At 33.8% G+C, this 20,647-nt stretch overlaps 1 protein-coding gene and 1 long non-coding RNA gene across 3 annotated transcripts; one reads left to right on the forward strand and one right to left on the reverse strand.

Annotated features, from left to right (window-relative positions):
- Positions 1–11,084: 11,084 nt before the first annotated feature.
- On the forward strand, positions 11,085–12,280 carry LOC105777650 (uncharacterized). The gene is made up of 3 exons (XR_008190056.1): positions 11,085–11,587; positions 11,711–11,796; positions 12,018–12,280. It is a non-coding gene; the product is annotated as an uncharacterized LOC105777650 (long non-coding RNA).
- A 28-nt stretch (positions 12,281–12,308) lies between these two features.
- On the reverse strand, positions 12,309–16,201 carry LOC105777649 (transcription termination factor MTERF6, chloroplastic/mitochondrial). 2 transcript variants are annotated; one of them, XM_012601011.2, is made up of 2 exons: positions 14,869–16,201; positions 12,309–13,264 (listed from the first exon to the last, which is right to left on the reverse strand). In XM_012601011.2, exons 1-2 carry the CDS (start codon positions 16,001–16,003, stop codon positions 13,014–13,016), a joined length of 1,386 nt encoding a protein of 461 aa, XP_012456465.2. In that variant the 5' UTR covers positions 16,004–16,201; the 3' UTR covers positions 12,309–13,013. The 2 variants fall into 2 exon arrangements, with proteins under 2 accessions (XP_012456465.2, XP_052478605.1); XM_052622645.1 differs by lacking the exon at positions 12,309–13,264 and adding an exon at positions 13,791–14,034.
- Positions 16,202–20,647: the final 4,446 nt, after the last annotated feature.

Raw genomic sequence — 20,647 nt, forward strand, 5'->3', positions numbered from 1 at the left:
CCTCCGTCGCACTGACTTGGTTATGTCTATGGATTACCTAAACAGAACAGACAACAGATATGAGTTTTCGTAAACTTAGTGTGTAACCCAATAGAGACAATCATGCAACATACACAAAATTTCATATACAGTTAGATACAGATTTAGACCTAAATCTATAACAGAAACAAATATCAAAATCAGATAATAGATCAAATGTACAAAATCCCATCCTTTACACACCATCACCGTCCATCTCATCACACCATGTGGGGTTAAAAAAACCTACCCATCCTTACACACCATAAAGTGTCGATATGACACAAAACAGATAATACACGGTCAAGCTGTCAGATATATAGGCGAAAGGTTACCGTACAGATCACTTCCTCTACATATACAAATCCCTCCAAACATAGATACAGAATACAGATGAAAAAATAACAGAATAAATATGCTTAACATGCTCGTATACAGATAAATACATACTTAACAGTACAATTAGACATACATATCATATTCCTACTAAGATCAGACTATCGGAGTATCAGATCACATGAAATAGGGTTTGGTTCGCCCTTACTGACCATACGGTAAGCCCACAGTCAATCGGAAGGACCCGTGCGACCCTAGAGAAATTTTTAAAATTTTGGGCCCTCATGCCTGTGTGGAACACACGCCCAAATTAGCTTTCCCGTGTGGCCCACACCTCTGTGTGACCCAGGCGCCCAAACTGACCTAGCCCATGTGGCCCACACAGCCACACTCACACCGTCACATAGCTGTGTTAAGTGTACGACCATATCTTCATTAGTCACACGGCCGTTTCTCGCACACACCCAACCACACGGCCGGCCACACGCCCGTGTGGCATCGATAGATCAAAATTTTAGCTTTTGTCGAACCTCATTTTCTCACGTTACGGGTACACACCTAGTTCATTTTTGAAGCAATCGCACCCGGACTGAATAGTACCTAAAATTGTCAATCAAAACGCCCTCAATTAACCTTAATTCACAATTCCAAATGAGATACTTTTCGAGCGCAACGTAAAATCACAACAGAAAACTGCACTAAAACAATTTAGAAGCTTACCTTTGACAATGGTAGTCTCAAAACTTCACTACGCAATCGAAGGGTCTCAGATTTCTTGAGCAACACCTACCGAAACGGTAAAACAAATTAGCTCAAAACACCCACAAAAACTAAAGCATTAAACAACACCACCCTCAACCCATAGTGAAATCTTACCTACGAACCAGGCAAAAGAACCAAAATTTTGAAGAAAATGAACAAAACTGGAATTGGAAAAGAAAAGAAAAAGGTTGTTAGTGGATCAGAAAAGAAAGCGTCAAAAGAAAAGAGGAAAAGAAAAAAATAAAAAAAATAATTAAAATAATAATTTGATTATTTTGGTAAAAATTATCCTCTTATCTCTCTAACTTCTTACTATTCCACTATCCAACTACTTCAAACTCTCAATTCCACCGAACCTCTAACAGACAACCGGAGCAAAAATTAACAGCCATACTCACGCAAGGATTCGAACATAGGACCTCCTGAAAACTAACTCATTACCACTCGAACCAACAAAATTTATCAGAAGTGGGACTTGAACCCAAGACCTCATACACACATCAAGAATACTTAGCCATTGAAGCAAATACATATTTATCAAGTTTCACAAAAAAACAAAATTAAATTATTTAGGGCGTTACAACTCTACCCCCTAAAAAAATTTCGAACTCAAAATTTACCTGATCCGAATAGATGAGGATATTGCTGACGCATCGAGTCTTCAGGTTCCCATGTGGCTTCCTTAGTGTCATAATTTCGCTACAGAACCTTTGCCGATGGTATGGACTTCTTCCTCATAACTTTGATATCTTGATCTAAAATCTGAACCGGCTCTTCCACAAGCATCAAGTCTGGTCTAACATTGATCTCCTCAACAAAGACAACGTGAAATAGATCAAACTGATATCGCCTAAACATCGAGACGTGAAACACATCATGGATACAGTCTAACTCTAGAGGTAGCTCTAACTGATAAGCAACTGGTCTCACACGCTTGAGAATCTGATATGGTCCAATGAACCTAGGGCTCCACTTGCCCTTATAATCGAACATCAAAACTTTCTTCCACGGAGATACCTTAAAGAATACGAAATCACCCACAAAGTACTCAATATCCCTCACTTTCATATCTGCATAAGACTTTTGTCTATCAGAAGTCACCTTCAGACGATCCCGAATCATTCTAGCATTATCTTCAATCTCAGAAACCAACTCAGGACCCAAAACTCGTCACTCACCCAACTCAGTCCAACATAGCAGAGTACGACACTTACAATCATACAGAGCCTCGTAAAGTCCCATTTGGATGCTAGGCTGAAAACTATTGTTGTAGATGAACTCAGCTAACGGTAGAAAAATCTTCCCAACTACCTCGAAAATCAATCACACAGCTCCGAAGCATATCCTCTAATATCTGAATCACCCTCTCAGATTGACCATCAATCTGATGATGGAACACTGTACTGAAGTCAAATCTCAAACCTAGAGCTTCATGCAGTTTCTTCTAGAATCGAGAAGTGACGCGAGGATTTCTATCAAAGATTATCGAAATTGGTACCCTATGCAATCTTACAATCTCAGAGATGTAGAGCATCACTAACTTTTGAAGAGAGTAGTCCGTCCAAATCGGAATAAAATAGGCAGACTTGGTCAATCGATCCACAATGACCCATACAGAATCCTTCTTAGTGGGTGTTAAAGGTCAACTACTGATGAAGTCCATCGTCACACGCTCTCATTTCCATAAGGGAATTTTAACGGGTTAGAGTAAACCTAAAGGCAATTGGTGTTCAGTCTTAACTTGCTGGCATGCCAAATAATGAGAAACGAAATAAGTTACCCTACATTTCAAAACTAGCCACTAGTACAGTTCACAGAGATCCCGATACATTTTATTCCCACCAGGGTGCATAGCATAAGGACTACTATGCACTTCCCTTATAATCGACTGTCTCAAATCAGAACGGTTTGGGACACAAACTGGTACTCAAAAGTACAGAACCTCATCTTTATTCAACCCAAAATTAGATGCACTTCTGCTCTCAAACTGACGAAATTACAAAATCAACCCCCAACTACTTTTCTCGAATATGCTCAATCCATGTCAGCTTAACTTGCAACTCAACTAACAAACCCCCATCATCAAACAAGCTTAGAAGAGCAAACATCACCCTAAAATCAGACATCGCTCTATGACTAAGAGCATCGGCCACCACATTGGCTTTATCGAGATGGTACTCTTCCATACAATCATAATCTTTGAACAGCTCAATCCATCGACGCTGCCTAAGATTCAACTCTTATTGATTAAAGAGGTACTTTAGGCTCTTGTGATTGGTGTAGATGACACACCTCTCATCATACAGATAATGCCTTCAGATCTTTAACGCAAACACCACAGCGGCTAAGTCAAGATCGTGCGTTGGATAATTTCCCTCATGTGACTTAAGCTGTTGGGACGCGTAAGCCATCACTTTACCATCTTATATCAGAACACATCCCAAACAGATGTGCGACGCATCACTATACAACACGAACTCCCTACCACTTTCAGGCTGTATCAGAACAGGAGCCTAAGTCAAAACAAACTTGAGCTTCTCAATGCTCGACTATTATGCATCAATCCAGACAAAATAAACATTCTTGCACAGAAGCTTAGTCAGAGGAGCTGCAATCAGTGAGAACACCTTAACAAACCACCGATAATAACCTGTTAGACCCAGAAAACTGCAGATCTCAGAAATGTTCTTATATTTTTTCCAATCAAGCACAACCTCAATCTTCCTAGGATCAACTCGGATCCCCTCAGAAGTAACCACATACCTCAGAATGTTACCTCTCGTAACCAAAACTCACATTTGCTCAACTTAGCGTAGAGTTACTTCTCTCGGAGTATCTAAAGTACTACTCTAAGATGCTCATCATGCTCATCCTTTGTCTTAGAGTACACTAGAATATCACCAATGAAGACTATGATGAACTGATCCAGATACGACTAAAAACTCGGTTCATCAGATCCATCGAAATAAAAAAATGACCAAAATAAAAATTTTTAAAACGCTAAGTTGGCGTCATGATGTGAAGGAGCTCCCCGTCACAACGTAACTCATTGTCTTGGTCTTATCACGATGACAAGATCTCAAGCTCATTGGTCTGTTATAATATTATATGACAAATTAGGCTTTCCCAGTATACTTAAGGAGCTTTATTCTCAAGCAAAGTAGCGGGTTTTTAATAGTTTTTAGATTTTAAGTTAATAAGTGTAAATGTATTGTTTTTACTCATTTTTTGACCAAATTTAGCCAATAGTGCCACTGGAGGGACTAATGTGTGGTTAAGTGGTGTAGGGATATGTTGGAGGTTGTAAACTAGTGAAAATGACACCAAAAGAAAGGGTATCATGATATCCATACCTTAGAATCACGATACCTCCAACAGGATTGAAGATTGGAGACCACCCTTCAGTGGTATCGCCATATCCACTTTAGGTATCGCGATATCCACCCTCAAAGAAGACCCCCAAGTTCAAAATTGATTGAGGTATCATGATATCCTCTTTTGGGTATCGCGACACCGATATCGTGAGGGAGACAAAATTGGACAAAAAAGGTAGTCTTTTTTCCCGATGCACCAATCACACAAGGCTTGTGTATGGGCAATTTTGCAAATGAAATTTCATTATTATTAAACCTACAACAACCAATTTTGGCTGAGGGGAAAAGAGACATACATTATTTTAGTTTTTAGCTTTAGTTTTTCTAGGTTTTCTCTTAGTTTTTCTGTAACTTTTCTAGGGTTTTTATTTTCACTTCTTCTTTCTTAGTTTTAAAGTTTATTTTTCTGCACTTACTTCTTGTTCTTAGTGTACTTAGTGTTAGTTAAGTTAGTTACCACTGTAGCTTAGGTTTATTTGCACTTCTAGTCCATGTACCTTGGTTGCAAGACATTTCTAGTTTCAGTTTAATGTATTCCAATTTCTTTTACTTTAAATCAGCTAAAGTTTGTTCCTTTTATGTTTTTTGTTTTAGATTTTCTATTGAATGCCTTTAGTTTCATGTTCTTTAAGTTTTCTTGCATAAAAATCCAAATTTTTATATTTTCTTTAAGCTTTACTTTAATGATTTCTTTACTTTTCATTTCCATGTCCATTATCTTTATTTTCAGCATGAGTAGCTAAACCTCAAAGGGGGGTTGGTTGATGGAGATGTAGTCTAACGACCCTATAGTCAGGGGTGTCGAAAAGTGCATTCCCAGGACTCTGTTCCTATAAATCAGACTCGTAAATATTTTTAATAAATATTTACGAAAAAGCTAGTTGTGTAGTTAATTAGGTTCCGGTTAAATGAATTTGCTTAAATTAAGAGTTATTATAGTATACGGACTAAATTGCGTATAGGGTAAAAGTTGAATTATAGATTAAAAATTAATAGAGGGACTAAAGTAGTAATTATCTAAATTTTTAATGTGGTAGACGACATTAATGTTATATTATATATAATAGTTTAATATATATATGTTATATATTATAATTAATTAAATGAAATTGATATGTATATATGTATTATTTAATAGTAATAGTTAGTATAATAAAACAAAATGGGAAATAAAAAAATGCAAATTAAAAAGAAAAAAGAAAAAGAGAGAGAAGAGAGGAGAAAGACGCACGGCCTAAGGGCTTTTAAGTTTCAAACTTCAATCGGTTAGTCATGTAACTCCCCAAAAATTTAAGAGTTTAATTGTGAGAATCTACAGTAATTAATTTCTGTATCTGTGGTTCTGTGCTCTGCTTTTGAGTTGCATTGCTAAAAGTTTTGTTATTTTTACAAATATACCCTTACCCATGTGTTAGGTGGTTAAGTGCAATTCTGGGTAAATCGATGTCAAAAATGAGCCTGCTGGTTCATTGGTTAAGCATCTGTCTGTATTTTGTCTAGTTTCGAGTTTGAATCCTATCGTATACGTTAGGAATTTTTTTTTTTTTTGCAAATGCTGAAGGGGTGGTGGTTAATTTAAAACCTTCAAAGGAAATGTTATCGTTCTTTTCTTTTCTAAAAACTTTTAAGCTCTTTGTTTTTGTTCTTCTTCTTCTTTTTATTTTCTTCTTTTCTGCAATTGATTTTATGTGAATTGGGAAGTCTTGTTGCTTGTAAGGTCAATATTGTGTAAGTTCTGTTGTGATTTTTTTCGTTTGTGATTTCCGTCGTGTTAGCACTTTTCTGTCGAAATGGGATTTTGCTCGTTTACTTGACGTTCTGTTAAACAACCAATTGGTTACTTTGTTTAGGCAAGGATATTGCAGGAGACGTTAATCCGATGATGAACAAGTGAAGAGTTAAAGTTTCTAGGACTTCGTGGAGATTTCATTTTGGTGGAATAACGGATCGTCCAAAAATAATGCTTTAAATTTACTTTTGCGCATCTAACTCCCGTTCTGGAAATAAGCAATGTTGCAACTCAAAGCTCCACCTAGGCAGCCCTTGTTTCTAAAAAAAAATAATTGCACAAATACTTGTTGAAGTTGCTTATACTTGTCAGTACTATATTAGAGTTCAAAACATGGATCAAAGAAACTGAGTTGGTAGAGTTCTAATTGCCTATATTCATCAAACATAGATGTGGTACTTGTGTATGTGTTTTGATGGAAGCATATGCTTAACTATCCCTAGACCTATTTGCCTTGTAACTTATTGAACTAACATGTTTGATATTAAAAATTGCAAATCGTTTGTATATCTAGTTAGAATTTCTTGTTTAGCCAAATTTTCCTATCTCAGGTGTTTCGAACTAATTTCGTGTATGAAGTATGCTCAAGTAGATTTTCTTTTAAGTGTTTTGTTTTGTTTTTCTTTGCATTTCTTGTTCTACTTACTTAAGGACAAGCAACCAGCTAAGTGTGGGGGAGTTTGATCTGCCACAATTCTTTATGGCAAATTAGAGTCTTTTCGGCACTTAATGAGGTTATTTTCAGCATAATTTAATGTCATTTTGATTAGTTTTACATTTTAGTCTTGAATGTTTAAATTTAATAAAATAAGAGTTTTTACGCATATTGAGGTGTTTTGATGACCCTTTAGGCCAGTTCAGGCATAAGGTATGACTAACGGGCTATTTAAGTGTGCAGGACGTCGTTTCAGGCCAAGGAACACAAGGGACAATTTCAGTGTTGCGACACCAGCATGTAATGTCGCAACACCAAATATCAAAGCAACCAAGTATGAAATAGAGGCAACGTCACGACGAAGGGTGCTTAGACGTCACGACAACGCGAGGAAAACCTAGATAAGTGTGGTCATGTTTTGACAGCTGATTAGGGTTTCGTTCCCTAGTTAAACCCTACTTGCTTCAAAGGTATTTTAGGCACCTAATACCTTGAACGTAGCCTATATAAGTCACATTATAACCTCATTAGAAAAGGGAGTCGACTTAGACAGACAAATTTCTTTACATAGTTTTATTTAGTTTTTAGTTTAGTTTATTTTTATGTTCCCTAATCGAGAGATCCTATTCCAAAGTTAGATAATCGCAAGCAGAGGATGTTTCAAAATTGCACTATTTCATCGATCAATTCATGAGCATTCTATTATCCCATTCTTCTATTTATATTTCATCCAATTGAATGTTTGTATGAATATTTGAATATATTTTGTGCTTAATATTTATTCCACATGATTTGGTTGTTTTGTTAATTCATTGATTGAGTAAATAATAACCTAAAATTAAGGGCTTATTCAAGGGACTTAGTATATTAGGAAGTGATGCTCCTAGTAAAAAGTCTAGACATGTGGAAGCGAAAGGGTATCCAGTTGAGTAGAACTTGTAACAAGCAGTGAGACCGAGAGGGTATTTCTATGCCTAGGTGAGGCCGAGAGGGTATCTTAAGTGGTAATCCTTAGTGAAGATGAAACCAAGGGTATCTGTAGCAAAGGGTGGTAAAAACTTAACTAAGGGTAATTGTTCACTTAATTAATAATTAGGGTTACAATTGATTCTATGCTAAGGGGGCTCGTGTAGTCGAAATGAGAAATAGAAGATACTGATAGTTAACGTAGGGTTAGTTTTAGTTTAGATTAAATTAGTTAATTAATTTTGTTATTTTTATTATAGCTTAATTTAATTAGTTAATAATTATTGTTTTGGAGCTACACTACTAATTCTTGACTTAACTAGATTAGTACCTTTTTTAGTAATTAATTTAATAGTGATTTTCTTCAATCAGCAATCCCTTGGGTACGATCCTCAGAATACTTCTCGAAGTGTTTCGTTGTAAACAAAACTATATTACAATTTAACCTGTATAATTGCAGATATCGCTATTCTATTTTCTATATTTTTGTTGTAGTATTTCCAGCCCAGATGTTCGCACGTCTGGCGGCGGTCATTATGTTGTTTATCAAGTCTGATTGGGGAGATACCTTATCTTGGGTATCGAAGTGGATGACTCCTAAAAGATAGAGACATAAGTGTAATTGTTTGTATTGCCAAGACATCAGACAATTCCCAAGTTGAATTTATCCTAAATTCGTTTTTTGGGTTATTCGTTTGTGATTTTCATAGTGTGATGTACTCAATCCTGAGTAAGTAACTGACTATATGTATGTAACTTATATACTTTTGATATATTGAAAGTTTGAGTTCAATTGGTAATGGAACCAAAAGCTGGTATGTTGGGTGTATAACTTATGTATAACATAGCTTTACTTACAACAGTAGAATTCATAATCTGGTTAAGAGTAAATGATATCCTTTCATTGACATTACATGGTTGATGGAAAAGTAATGTAGCCACTAGTCATTTGTCTAAGATGAAAGATGTAATTTCGTGTAATAGTAATTAAATTTTTCATGAAATAAATGAGATAAAATGATATCATATTGGATGAATAGATTTAACCCCAAAAATTAAGAATATCTTCTAAAGGTAACACACATATGACAAGGTTATTGGACAAGCATATGTTAAGTTGCTTTCAGAATGACATATAATAAAGGGAGTTTTGATACTTTTAATGGGTTGATTTCATGACTAGATAATGTTGTAATTAATAAATGAATAGTATGAACTTAATTATAAATTATTTGAGCCCTAATTATATATTTTCAATCAGTCTTTCTGCTAGATCAACATAAACCTTTATGGAAATCAATATGTCGATTAAATGAAAACGACGAATAGAGAAATAGATTGCATATATCACTATCCGCAGTGAATGCATTGTCTCGCTAAGAGCAAGAGATGGCTTAATGATTAATTTAATTTCTTTGAATTATCATTTAATTTATTATATTTAAATAATTGAAGTTCAAAGGTGAAAACTAAATTGATTAATCATCGCAATTTTAAGAAACGAGACAATTAAATTTATTTACTCATATATTCTAGTACGGTAAATTCGATATGATGTTAACAGAATTAGAATTGGATTGAGAGCATAATTTAATTGAGAGAATTAATTAATTAATTAATATTTTGGTAATAGAAAATCTATTATTGGGTTGAATAAATTATATGAGTTGATTTAAAATTCAGATAACACATATAATTATATCTAATACATGAAAGGCTCAGTAGAGCTCATCTATGTGTGATAGGCGACAACCATAGTATCCTAGAGAGGGTGTGTCGTCCACCCTATATAAGTTTTTTATTTAAATGTTATTATTTTGTAACATTTTCCTCAAGTAGAACTCTTGTGATATTTTCTTATATATAGAAAGTATTGGCTAAATCAATACATATCACCTTGAGCGTTGATCTTGTCAAGTTATAGTGAAATTTAATTTTAATTAAATTCTATTTTTCATGATTACTCAAAGTTAAGTTTTTAACCCATAAAATTAATTTTTTCACTAAAAATTAAAATATTCATTGTGTGAATTGATTTGTGTAATTAGAGTCTACTCTCTAAATAAACCAATAATTCAAAATAGTAAAAAAATCATATTGGTTGAAAGTTGAGAAACAACTAGGACTGGTTAGTCGAGAACATGAATTTAATTTACAATGTTTATTGCTATATATAACAAATGCTTAGATTTTAAAAATTTTTAAATATCAATAGTATGAACAAAGTGGCATTGGAATGAACGAAAGAAAGAAATAGATAGATGGATGAATAGTCCTTTTAGATGGGTGGTGCATTAATCTACAGTTAGTGTAAAAATAACGATGACAATAGATTAAATATTTTAACAATATTATAGTGTGAGGTAAAAATAAAACTAAACACACCGCAAAAAAAAGTAAACACAAATCCCAAAGATCCCGAAGTAGGGTGAAGAGACTGAGATAAGATGAATGAAACCCGCGTTAAAAAAAAGAGAGAGAGAGAGAGATAGCACCCTGGAAGTGAGAAATAAAAGAAGTAAATGCCTCAAATTTTTGTTATTGGGCTCAAATGGATAAATTAGCGGGCCTATGGAAAGTGAATATGGTTTATTGATATGGGCTAATACTAAAAGTAGAAAAAAACAAAAAGCTCAGAATTTTTAGTAATAAATAAAGCCGGTTGAGCCGTCATTGAACCGATTAAATCGAAAATCAATTATCAAACCGATTTGACAACCAACTTGATTTTAAAAACATTGCATTGTTTATATAAGTGTCAAGTCATTTAAAAAAAATTAATTTTAGTGGGAGTTTATAATTTTAAATGTTTGTTTATAGTAGACACATTTTTAATTATTTCAATTAATGGATATTTTAAGTTTATTTTCTATAAAATAAAATTTATTTTGGTTTATTTACATTCTAATTTTGTAAACTCACCAAGTTTTAAAGAGGATCAATTGAAAATATTCATGCTTAAATCGCATTGCATGTAATTTTCATGCTTCAAATCCATACTTGATTCATGTCATGTACTTATGTTAATATACACAATTGGAGATGAATTTAACTATGATAGATGTAACCAGAGTTAATTTGGTTTTATGTTAACATAATTGATAAACAAGATGGTTCGGAATACTTTTAGTTATAAGGTTATGTTATAACATGTAATTATACGATGATAACTACATATGTGTGAGGTCCAAAACGAGAGGTTTTTGAATAATATGGATGCCATATAATAAACGAGAGATTTCGAAAACCCAACTCCTCCGCAAAGGTTAAAGTCTGTAAGCATACTCTCGTTTCAGCCGTGACTGCCACCTTTAAGCATTCAGAAAACAGCCTCAGCACCGTCTCTCAGTACAGATTTCGGCGATCTTCCTCAACTTCTGGTTCTGCAAAGTCTGGCACACCTCCAATAAGATAAGTATCCCTTCCCCTTTTCAGACATTCTGTTGCCAAACAATGTGTCGTTTCATTCCCCTTTCTTGAAACATGCTTAAACATGCGTTTCATGAAAATCTGACTTAGGGTTTTGACTCTTCAATGTATGCACTAGTAACTGATCCATCTCTTATTTTGTATCCAGAAGTCTTTTAACCACTGAGCGCATCCCCTTCAATTATAACCTCTTGGAGCTTCAGATCTAGCCTATTCCGAACTGCTTTAAGGCATGCAAGGGCTTCTGCCGCAAACTCGGTATGTACTTTATTCTGTATTATTGAGGATACCAGGGTATCTCCTACTTGATTCATGATAATAACCCCTGTGCATGAACACATTAAGTGCTTTTGAAATGATGCATCATAGTTAATATTAAAGGATCCGTGTCCCGGAGGAATCCATCTCACCTCTACTCGAGTTATGTTTGCAGACGACCTGTTCTTTAGAGCGTCGAGCTCACCAACGTAAGCAACTACTTTATCAACTACCTCTTGTGATGTTTGTGCGATTCCGTCATGGATCAATCTATTCCCTGATGCCCACAAAAACCACATGGCACACACTATTACCCTACAGATTTGATTAGAGGATTTTGAAAACAAATTTATCCAGTCTTGGAAATTATAATCTGATACTTCTTGCGGCCACTAGACATTTAACTTACGCCATATTTCTTCTGCTATAGGGCATTCCCAGAACAAGTGCTCTATCGTTTCTGAATCGCTCGAACATCTCGGACAGATCGGGACCCCATCAAGAGTTTGTTATACAAATTATAGAAATTAGGGATAAATTTACAAAATATTCGCCAATTTGTAATTTTAATCTTTTCTGGCAGATTTAGCCTCCATAATTTCTTGTAAAAAAGACTGTAAGAGCTTTGATATTCAGTAGACTTTCTAGGGATTCCTGCTGTAATAACATCCTATACCCACTTTTACCCGAGTACTCACCGGTCGCCTCTCCCTGCCAAGCAATCATATCTTCCAGCAAGTTTGAAGCTAAGGGAATACACTGAATTTGTTGTGCTTCTTCTACATTAAAAATTCTGGTACTCAGTTGAGACTTCCACCTTCTAGCTTGATGATCAATTAACTCTGACACAGTATTCAAACTTTGTTCTCTATTGATTGATTATATCCCACCGTTCCTTAATCCAGGCACCCACCCATCAGCCCAAATATCAATTCTAACACCGTTCCCTACCCGCCATCAAAGACCAGCCTGAAATAAACCTTTCGTTGCCCATATACTTTTCCAGGTATAAGATGGGTAAGCACCTAAACTTGAACTTAAGAAATCACAATCCAGATAATATTTAGCTTTCAACGAACGAGCCAATAATGAATCTGGATTATGCAGCAATTGCCGCCCCTGTTTTGCAATAAGTGCAATATTAAACTTTGCTAGGCTCCTAAAACCTAAGCCCCCATTCTCCTTAAGCTCACACATCTTTGACCACTCACACCGATGAATTCCTCTCCTTCACCCATATTTCTGCCACCAGAATCGGCTTACTATACTTTCCAAATCCTAACATCATGATTTCGGCAATAAAAAACAGGACATTACATAAGTGGGAATAGCTTGTAACACGCTTTTAATAAAAACCTCCTTACCACCCTGAGACAATGGTTTTACGCACCAACTATTAATACGAAGCCATACGATCCTTCAATAATTAGAACGATTTCTTTTTATTGTGCCCTACCATATTTGGTAAGCCTAAGTATTTTTCCGAATCTTGAGACATCCGAACACCTAAGCACTCCGAAATCTGCTCCCTGGTCCTTGTATGGACATTGGAGCTATAAAAAATAATAGACTCCTCAAAATTAACACACTGTCCCAACGAATCTTCATACTCTTGCAAAATATGTTTCATAACCAAAGCACTTTCCCTCATAGCTTCTCCAAAGAGGATACAGTCATCTACAAAGAGCAAATGCGAGACTAGAGTTTAAGCACTTTTAACTTTTGACTTTTGGGTTAGGAATCTCAAATTATCAAAATAGTTATATATATTAATTATTTTAAATATATTTTAAAATTTAGATTAATACATTAACTATTTAAAATATATTTAAAATTTATATTTTATCTTTATATTAAAATTATTCAAATATCAACTTTTTGAAGATTAAATATAATTTATTATTATATTTTAATTTTTTAAATATTTCATGTATCATTAAATTTACAAATAATTTATTAATTACTAAAATATTTAAAACGTATATTTTATGTATAATTATATTAAATTATTTAAATATTATCTAAAATAGAGATTTTAACTTTCAACAACAATTTTGATAATAATATCTAACTCCTGAAATTAACAAATTACTCTTTTTCACAATACTTTCCAAAAGCAATTTATTTTTAAAATTAAATTTTTCAAAGCAACCACAACAACAATGTTAGTCCCTAAAATTACACAACTTTTTTAACATCCATCTTAAAAACAGAAATACCTTCTTCAAAATTGGAAAGATAAAAACCACAATATTCAAGATGTTGATGTACATCCAATTTATATAAATCTTCATGAATTAAATTTTACGCTTGACATATTACGGTTTTAGCAGAAACCACATAGATTGGTTCTCATTCCCGATAATCCAATAATCTTTAACCTAATCTCTTTCAATTTTTCCAGGCATCAACCTCTGTTTCAGGTTCACTTTTACAAGCTTGAATAACTGACAAGACAAAAAGAGTGTTACAACATTGTGTTCATGAACTCAAACTTAGCAATGGATTTATTAACTAGGAACAAACCAAAGACAACTTATAGTCCTATGAAAGGTTTAACAAAAGCAACCTTTTTAAGAATTCAATCCCATGTCCTGAATGTTTCGGGCAGCTAATGAAGATTAAAGGGATTCAAACACCAGCCCTGTTAGATGTCACATTTTAATGGTAACTACATGAATCAATTGAGTTAAGCTTCTTATTGTCCTATGATGTCCTAAGTTTTAACAATATATTTCTTGATTTTGTTTCCAAGAAAACTTCTAAAAGCTAGGCACCTTTACTCAACTACTCCCATGACCACTTAACACCCTCTCCGGTGCGGATTTACCGATTGTCATCGAACCAGACAACAACAATAGAAACCACGTAAACCTTGAAAGATCTAATCTCATTTTCTCTACTTCCTTTCTACCATCACCCTATGCTACAATCAAAACTACAGTCACAAAGGTGTGTACCAAAACAACAGGTGTTTTGACCTACATAACTTGAAGCAAACAACAAACAAGAAGTAGAAGATGCATGAAATTGAACATCATTTCGAGCTAAAATCCTTATCACACAACATAATAAACTAAGAGACTGGTAAGCTCCGCAAATGAAGACTCATTTCGTAGTTGCATTTTGAGCAATATAAATATTAAACCATGAAAAACAGTCAATGCATAGAGTTAAGTTCAAACTCGGAAAAGTTTGAGATGAAAGAAATCAATTCGATTAAGAAAGGTCAGCTCGAATAAACATGTAACATATCTATGAATAGCCTGATCTATATTTACCTCCGACCGCAAGATTCATTTTTTCTTTGTACAATGATAACAGCTCCGCAGCTTTGTCTTCATATCGGTTAACAAACCTCTCCACAAAAACCTTTTCAGAAGTGTTGAACAATGCAGACAATCCAAAGCTCTTAATCAAACCTTTGGATAACAAATCTTGAGCAAACAAACCCCTTGGAACAATCCGCTTCTCCAAGCTCCGAGCCAAAACAAACGGTTGATTGGCAAGGAGCAAAGACTCGAACCCCATTTCGTTCACAAGAAAATCCATAATCCCCGCAATCTTCTCCTCTGACGATTCCACAACACCCGGATACAGTCTAAAAGCTTCCCAAATCTCCTTTTCAGACCAACCCCACTTCTTATAAACTTCAAACTTCCTCTCTATTGCAGGTTTGCTAATTTTCCTAAACACAACCACAGCAAAAAGAAACTTAGGCAACAAAGGATCGAACCCCATTTCCTTCACTTCCTTCACAATCTCCTTGAACGTATCAGGGTTTACTACAAATGACCTAGGGTGACAAATAAACATTGATATGATGTTTGACTCAGGCACTCCATTATCTCTCAAAAAACTTATATTAGGTAACATATAAACATCAAGTGGGCATGAGGTAAGAAATGGGTAACGTTTTATAGCTTTAACAGCATTGTAATCAGATTGTAGCAGATTACTAAGTTGATTGAAACAAGGGATAATTTTTTTCTCTAAGCTACGAGTTAAAACTTTAGGGTTATAAAATAGGATTTTGATAAGTTCAGGGCTTGAAACACCTCTGGATTGGAAGAATTGGAGTTTGGGCAAAAGGGTTTTCTCGGCATTGGAGTAGAGCAAACCAGGCCGAACTTTGATGATTTTTTCGATTTGGGTTTTCGAGAAACCATGTTTCTGCAAGAACTCAAGAACCGAATCGGGCTTTTCTGGGGTTTTGAAAAGGAGATACTTATCAGCCGCCATTGCAGATTCGGGTGAGAACCCGAGTTTGTCTTTGAGGTAAGCGACTACAAAAGATTGGGATGGGTCTGAAGAGGATTTTGAGATGAATCTAACAGTGAGGGCTATCAATGGCCTCGAACAGGAATTGTTCATAACATCGTGTGAAAGTCTACTGAAAACACTAGGATTGAACATTTTAGGAGTGGAAATGGATTGAACTACTCACCCAGGAAACTGAAAAGCTTTCAAATTTGAAGATTGAACCCTGAAGAAGCTCAAGGCAAATGGGAGACGAGTTTGGACTTGAAAGCTAAAACTCGAAGCTTTTCCTTCAGGTTCATTGAAACCCAGAGCTTCCAACTCTTCAATTTCCATCGCAGAGTTACATTTATGTAGCTAAATCACTAAATATCATTTATTATTTTATTATTGGATAATTATAAAATCCTCATTTTAAATAATAAAATAAAATATACTATTAATCATTTAATTATTAGTAAATTTTAACTACAATATTTTTAATTTCGTTACTAATATTATCATTTGATTTTACGATGGTAACCGTCTCTTTAATAGTTAATAGAAACGATGAAATTATTGGCTCACAAACATATTTAGTCCTCCTGACTTTGAAATTTTAAAACTAGTTTTCGTTTTAATAATTCAATAAATTTAATTTTGAAATTAAAACTCAGATTGAAAAATCTAAAATTTTCGAAATCCCACCAATGAAAAATTCTAAAAAGTTTCCCGCATTTCTTTCCATTCCAAAAACAGAATGAAAAAGAAAATTTTAACCAAAAGGATTAAAACTCCACTTCTTCGTTTCTATCACTTCTTTCAATTTTAAGTACTTACAAAAACCCAATTTCTCAAGAACATTGTGAATCCTTGGTCGGGTTGTGTTTTTGGTGGTTTAAAGATTGGGATATCAATTATGTATTCTGCTGAGAGACGGAACAATGGGATCTGAGAGATTGAATCTTCTCCACAATGTCAAGTTGAATCTGCCATGTTTGAAGTGTTTTTTTTTTTTTTTTTTTGGGGGGTGGTCAATGGCTAAATCGGCTCCTTTGGTAGTTGAAGAATAAATTAAATCTTCGCTGAAATAATGGGTGGGTTTTCATGGAGGGGTTTTCTGAGCTTTTTTTTTTTCTTTTTTGCTGTTGAAAAGTAAATTGAAGCTTTGTACGATGGGTGGGTTTTTTAGGAAGGTTTTTATGAGTTCTTGAGAATAATCTAAAATTTTAACTTGGAAGTACTGAAATTTAATATGATTCCAGCGAAGTTAATTGACGGGTTTCAATTTTTTATTCTAAGTTTATAGTTTGCACTAAATATGATTCCATCCAGAATCATTTCAAATCCAAATATCCATCTGTTTCTTTTTTTCTTTTTCTTACTTACTCTTCGATTTCGTTCTTTCAAATCCATAGCAGTTATGTTACTCAATGAGGTGAACAAAGGGGAAAAATGATGGTTGGGTGGTGGAGAATGAGGTAAGGATGGGGAGAGTTCTCTGTTTCTTGAGAAAGTTCCTTTATGGAGTTCTTCTAATAGGGTGTCTACGTTTTATGAGTTGTTTAACTGATACTTTTGATATTTTTGACAGTCTTCCTGATATGACATGGGTGAGACATATAAGGTATCAATTATTATGTGCCGGCATATAATTAGGTTCGTTTTTGACATTTTGAGGTTCTAGACAAAATAATAAAATAGATTTTTAAGTTTTTTAAAAAGTTTGAGAAAAAAATTTTTATGTCCCTTAAAAGTTGGTAAAAAGAATTTTGGGCCCTTCAAAGCTAAAAAAATTAGTTTTTGAGACTCTTTAAAAATTAAAAAATAATATTTTGAACCCCTTTCAACTTTGGGTCTTGAGACCTCTAGGGATGGGCCTGCAAACAGTCTTAACAATGGTACATGGTTTTAATAGTTCATTAGGTTAAATTTTGCAAGCTAACTATATAGGTTTACGATGTTGTTGGTTTCATTAAAAAACACATATTAAGCTCTTTATGAATACTCTGTGAAGTTCACAAATTAGAATATAAGGTCTATAAGATTTGCTACATAGGGTGTAACAATTACCCCCAAGTGAATAAAGGTTATAAAGTGACTTTCGCAAACTTTTAGGAAGTTCGTAATACATGTGTAAATAATGAGGGTCTAGGTAGTTAACTTGAGGTTTGTGGTGAAGTATGACATTTTGTATTAGTGTTCTTATTTTGCATATAAGTATTTTTAAATTTGAATTTTGAATTTTAAATAATTAAAAATTTTAAATTATAGTAAAATAAATTATTCAATTTACTAAATGTGCATTTATTGGGTTCCCAATGTAATTGTCATTAATTTTTATTTTTTAATACACGTGTCATGTTTCAATTGGGGTGGCTTTCTAGGTATAGAAAATAATGCATGTAGGCATGTGATAACTTACTTGATAAGGTTTCCAAGTAATTGAAGAGTTTCGTTTTAACTTATAAATAGGGGTGAGCATTCGATCGAATCGAATCGAAAATTTTTGAGTTAATCGAGTTTTCGAATCTCATTTTATTATCCTAACTTTATTTGAAGTTTTCTCGAATCGAGTCGAGTGAGATGGAATTCGAATCGAATCAAATCGAATATATTTGTTCGAGTTAAATTTTAAAAAATAATTTTGGGTCCTTGTAACCATTGTCACCCATCGTAATAAAATTTGTCCACCTTAATCAAATTTTTTATTAACTTTCATCACCTCATAATTTATTTATTAATTTTTTATATATTGGTTAGCTTATTTGTTTGCTTAGTTGTTTCAATTATCTTGATTCTTGTCACTATGTATTTTGGAATTAAAAATATATTAAATATAAAAATATGATTTTTAATAAAAGTTATTTTAAAAATAAAATGTGAAATTGATACCAATATAAAATTTTAACATGAATATTTTATGGCATAATTAAGAATTCAATTTTAATATAAATATTCAATATGACTAAACAATTCAATAATATAAATAATATAAAATGTGAAATTTAATTTAATAATATAAATAGTAGATATAAGTAAAACTATTACTATTTATGTTTAGTGATTTTTTTTTTGGATAATTTTGATTTTTTATTTGAGAGTAAAGGGTGAGAAGTAAAAGTTTAGGGGGAAAATAAAAAGTTTTGGGGAATAAAAGTTTGAGGGAAAGTAAATAGGGGGTGTAAAATTTTAGAGGGAAAATATTAAAAAAAATTGGAGGGGGGAGAGTTTGGGGTAGATGGGAGGTGGGATGGGAAGAGAATAAAAGTTTTAGGGGAAAAGTGGGAGGGAGTAAAAATTTTGGGAGAAAATAAAAGGTTTTGAGGGTTTTTTGGGAGTAAAATTTTGAGAAAAAATGAACGGAAGAGTAAAATTTTGGTGGGAAATGGATTTTGGGTAGATTGGGGGGTTGGGAGGGGAGTAAAAGTTTTGGGGGAAAAGTGGGAAGGAGTAAAAGTTTTGAGGGAAAAGTAAAAAAGTTTGGGAGTTTAGGGTAAAAATATAAAATATTATAGTTTGATATTCGAATTATTCAAATTATTCGAGTTATTCAGATTCGAAAACTCAACTTGATTCGAATTCGAAATTTGAAAAAAAATTTTGAGTTGATTCGAATAACTCGATTCGTTTAACTCGAAATTCGAATTTTTTTTCGATTTTTTCGAGTCGAATCGAGTTTTGCTCACCCCTACTTATAAATACGGATAAAAAAGTGGGATTTTAGCATCATCTTTTTCCTGCTTTTCTAATTTCTGCAATTTGCTTCTGCTATCGCTTATTTTTTATCATCTATTTGCTCGAGTATTTTCCTAGTGCAATTATTATTGTTAGGTCTCATTTGTCTTTACTTTTTCTATACCATTATTAGCTTTATTTTATCTTTATAGAACCATGGCTAAGAGAACGGTTAGTGTTCTTACTGAAAGTGAAGAGTTTATGTGTTCTACATCACTAGAGGAGATGCAGAAACTACTAGAATGTAGGGGAATCACTTGCTTCAACAATTTCATGTATAAAATTAAGATTATGACAGGGAGACACCGTTTGAGTAAAATGGAAAACCGCAAAAGAAAGAATAGTTGGTTTTTACTACCCTTGTATGTATTTTAAGCAGGGTTTCATTTGTTTCTACATCCCTTTTTTTCAAAATTTTGAATTTCTATAGAATGGCTCATAGATAGTTGATGGATTCTTCCTGGTGGATTTTAATGGCGTATTTTTTGGATTACCACTTACATGGAGAAAAATCTATTGTGAATGTATTTAGGATATACATAGTAACTCCTGCCAATGAAGCTAATCAAAATAGGTTCATAATGTTTACTACTCGAAGGGGACAGAAGGCCATCGTTAATAATACCACCAGTAACCCGCGTTTGATGCGGGATAAATACATCAAGATCAAACAAAGTTCTGGTGCTGAGTTCTCTTCCCTTTGGCTTGGATGAAACCTTCCAATGAGAGAAGCACTTGGGATCTCCGTTCATTGAACCAAGTAGAGGAGGCTCAATTGAAAAGGTTGTAAACAAGTTCACCTATAAGATACGAGCAAGTGCACAACCTAAGGAACGTGTGGTAATTTTGTCTGATGGAAAAAAGTCCCAACAATTTCGATGATGTGAACTTCAATACTCTTAATGAAAATCAATTTGTTGGAGTGAAGTCGTGTATTGAAGCTTGGCCCCATGGGAATAACAACATAATAGTAGAGATTCTTTTGGGATTATGTGAAGAGCCTAAGGATTGACTTTCTTCCTATGCTCATTGTCTCGAGTGAAAATGAGATTATAGAAGTAGCAAAGAAGAAAGCAATAGTGC

Source organism: Gossypium raimondii, chromosome 10 (genome assembly GCF_025698545.1).
Source record: "Gossypium raimondii isolate GPD5lz chromosome 10, ASM2569854v1, whole genome shotgun sequence".
In the NCBI taxonomy this organism is placed as follows: domain Eukaryota; kingdom Viridiplantae; phylum Streptophyta; class Magnoliopsida; order Malvales; family Malvaceae; genus Gossypium; species Gossypium raimondii.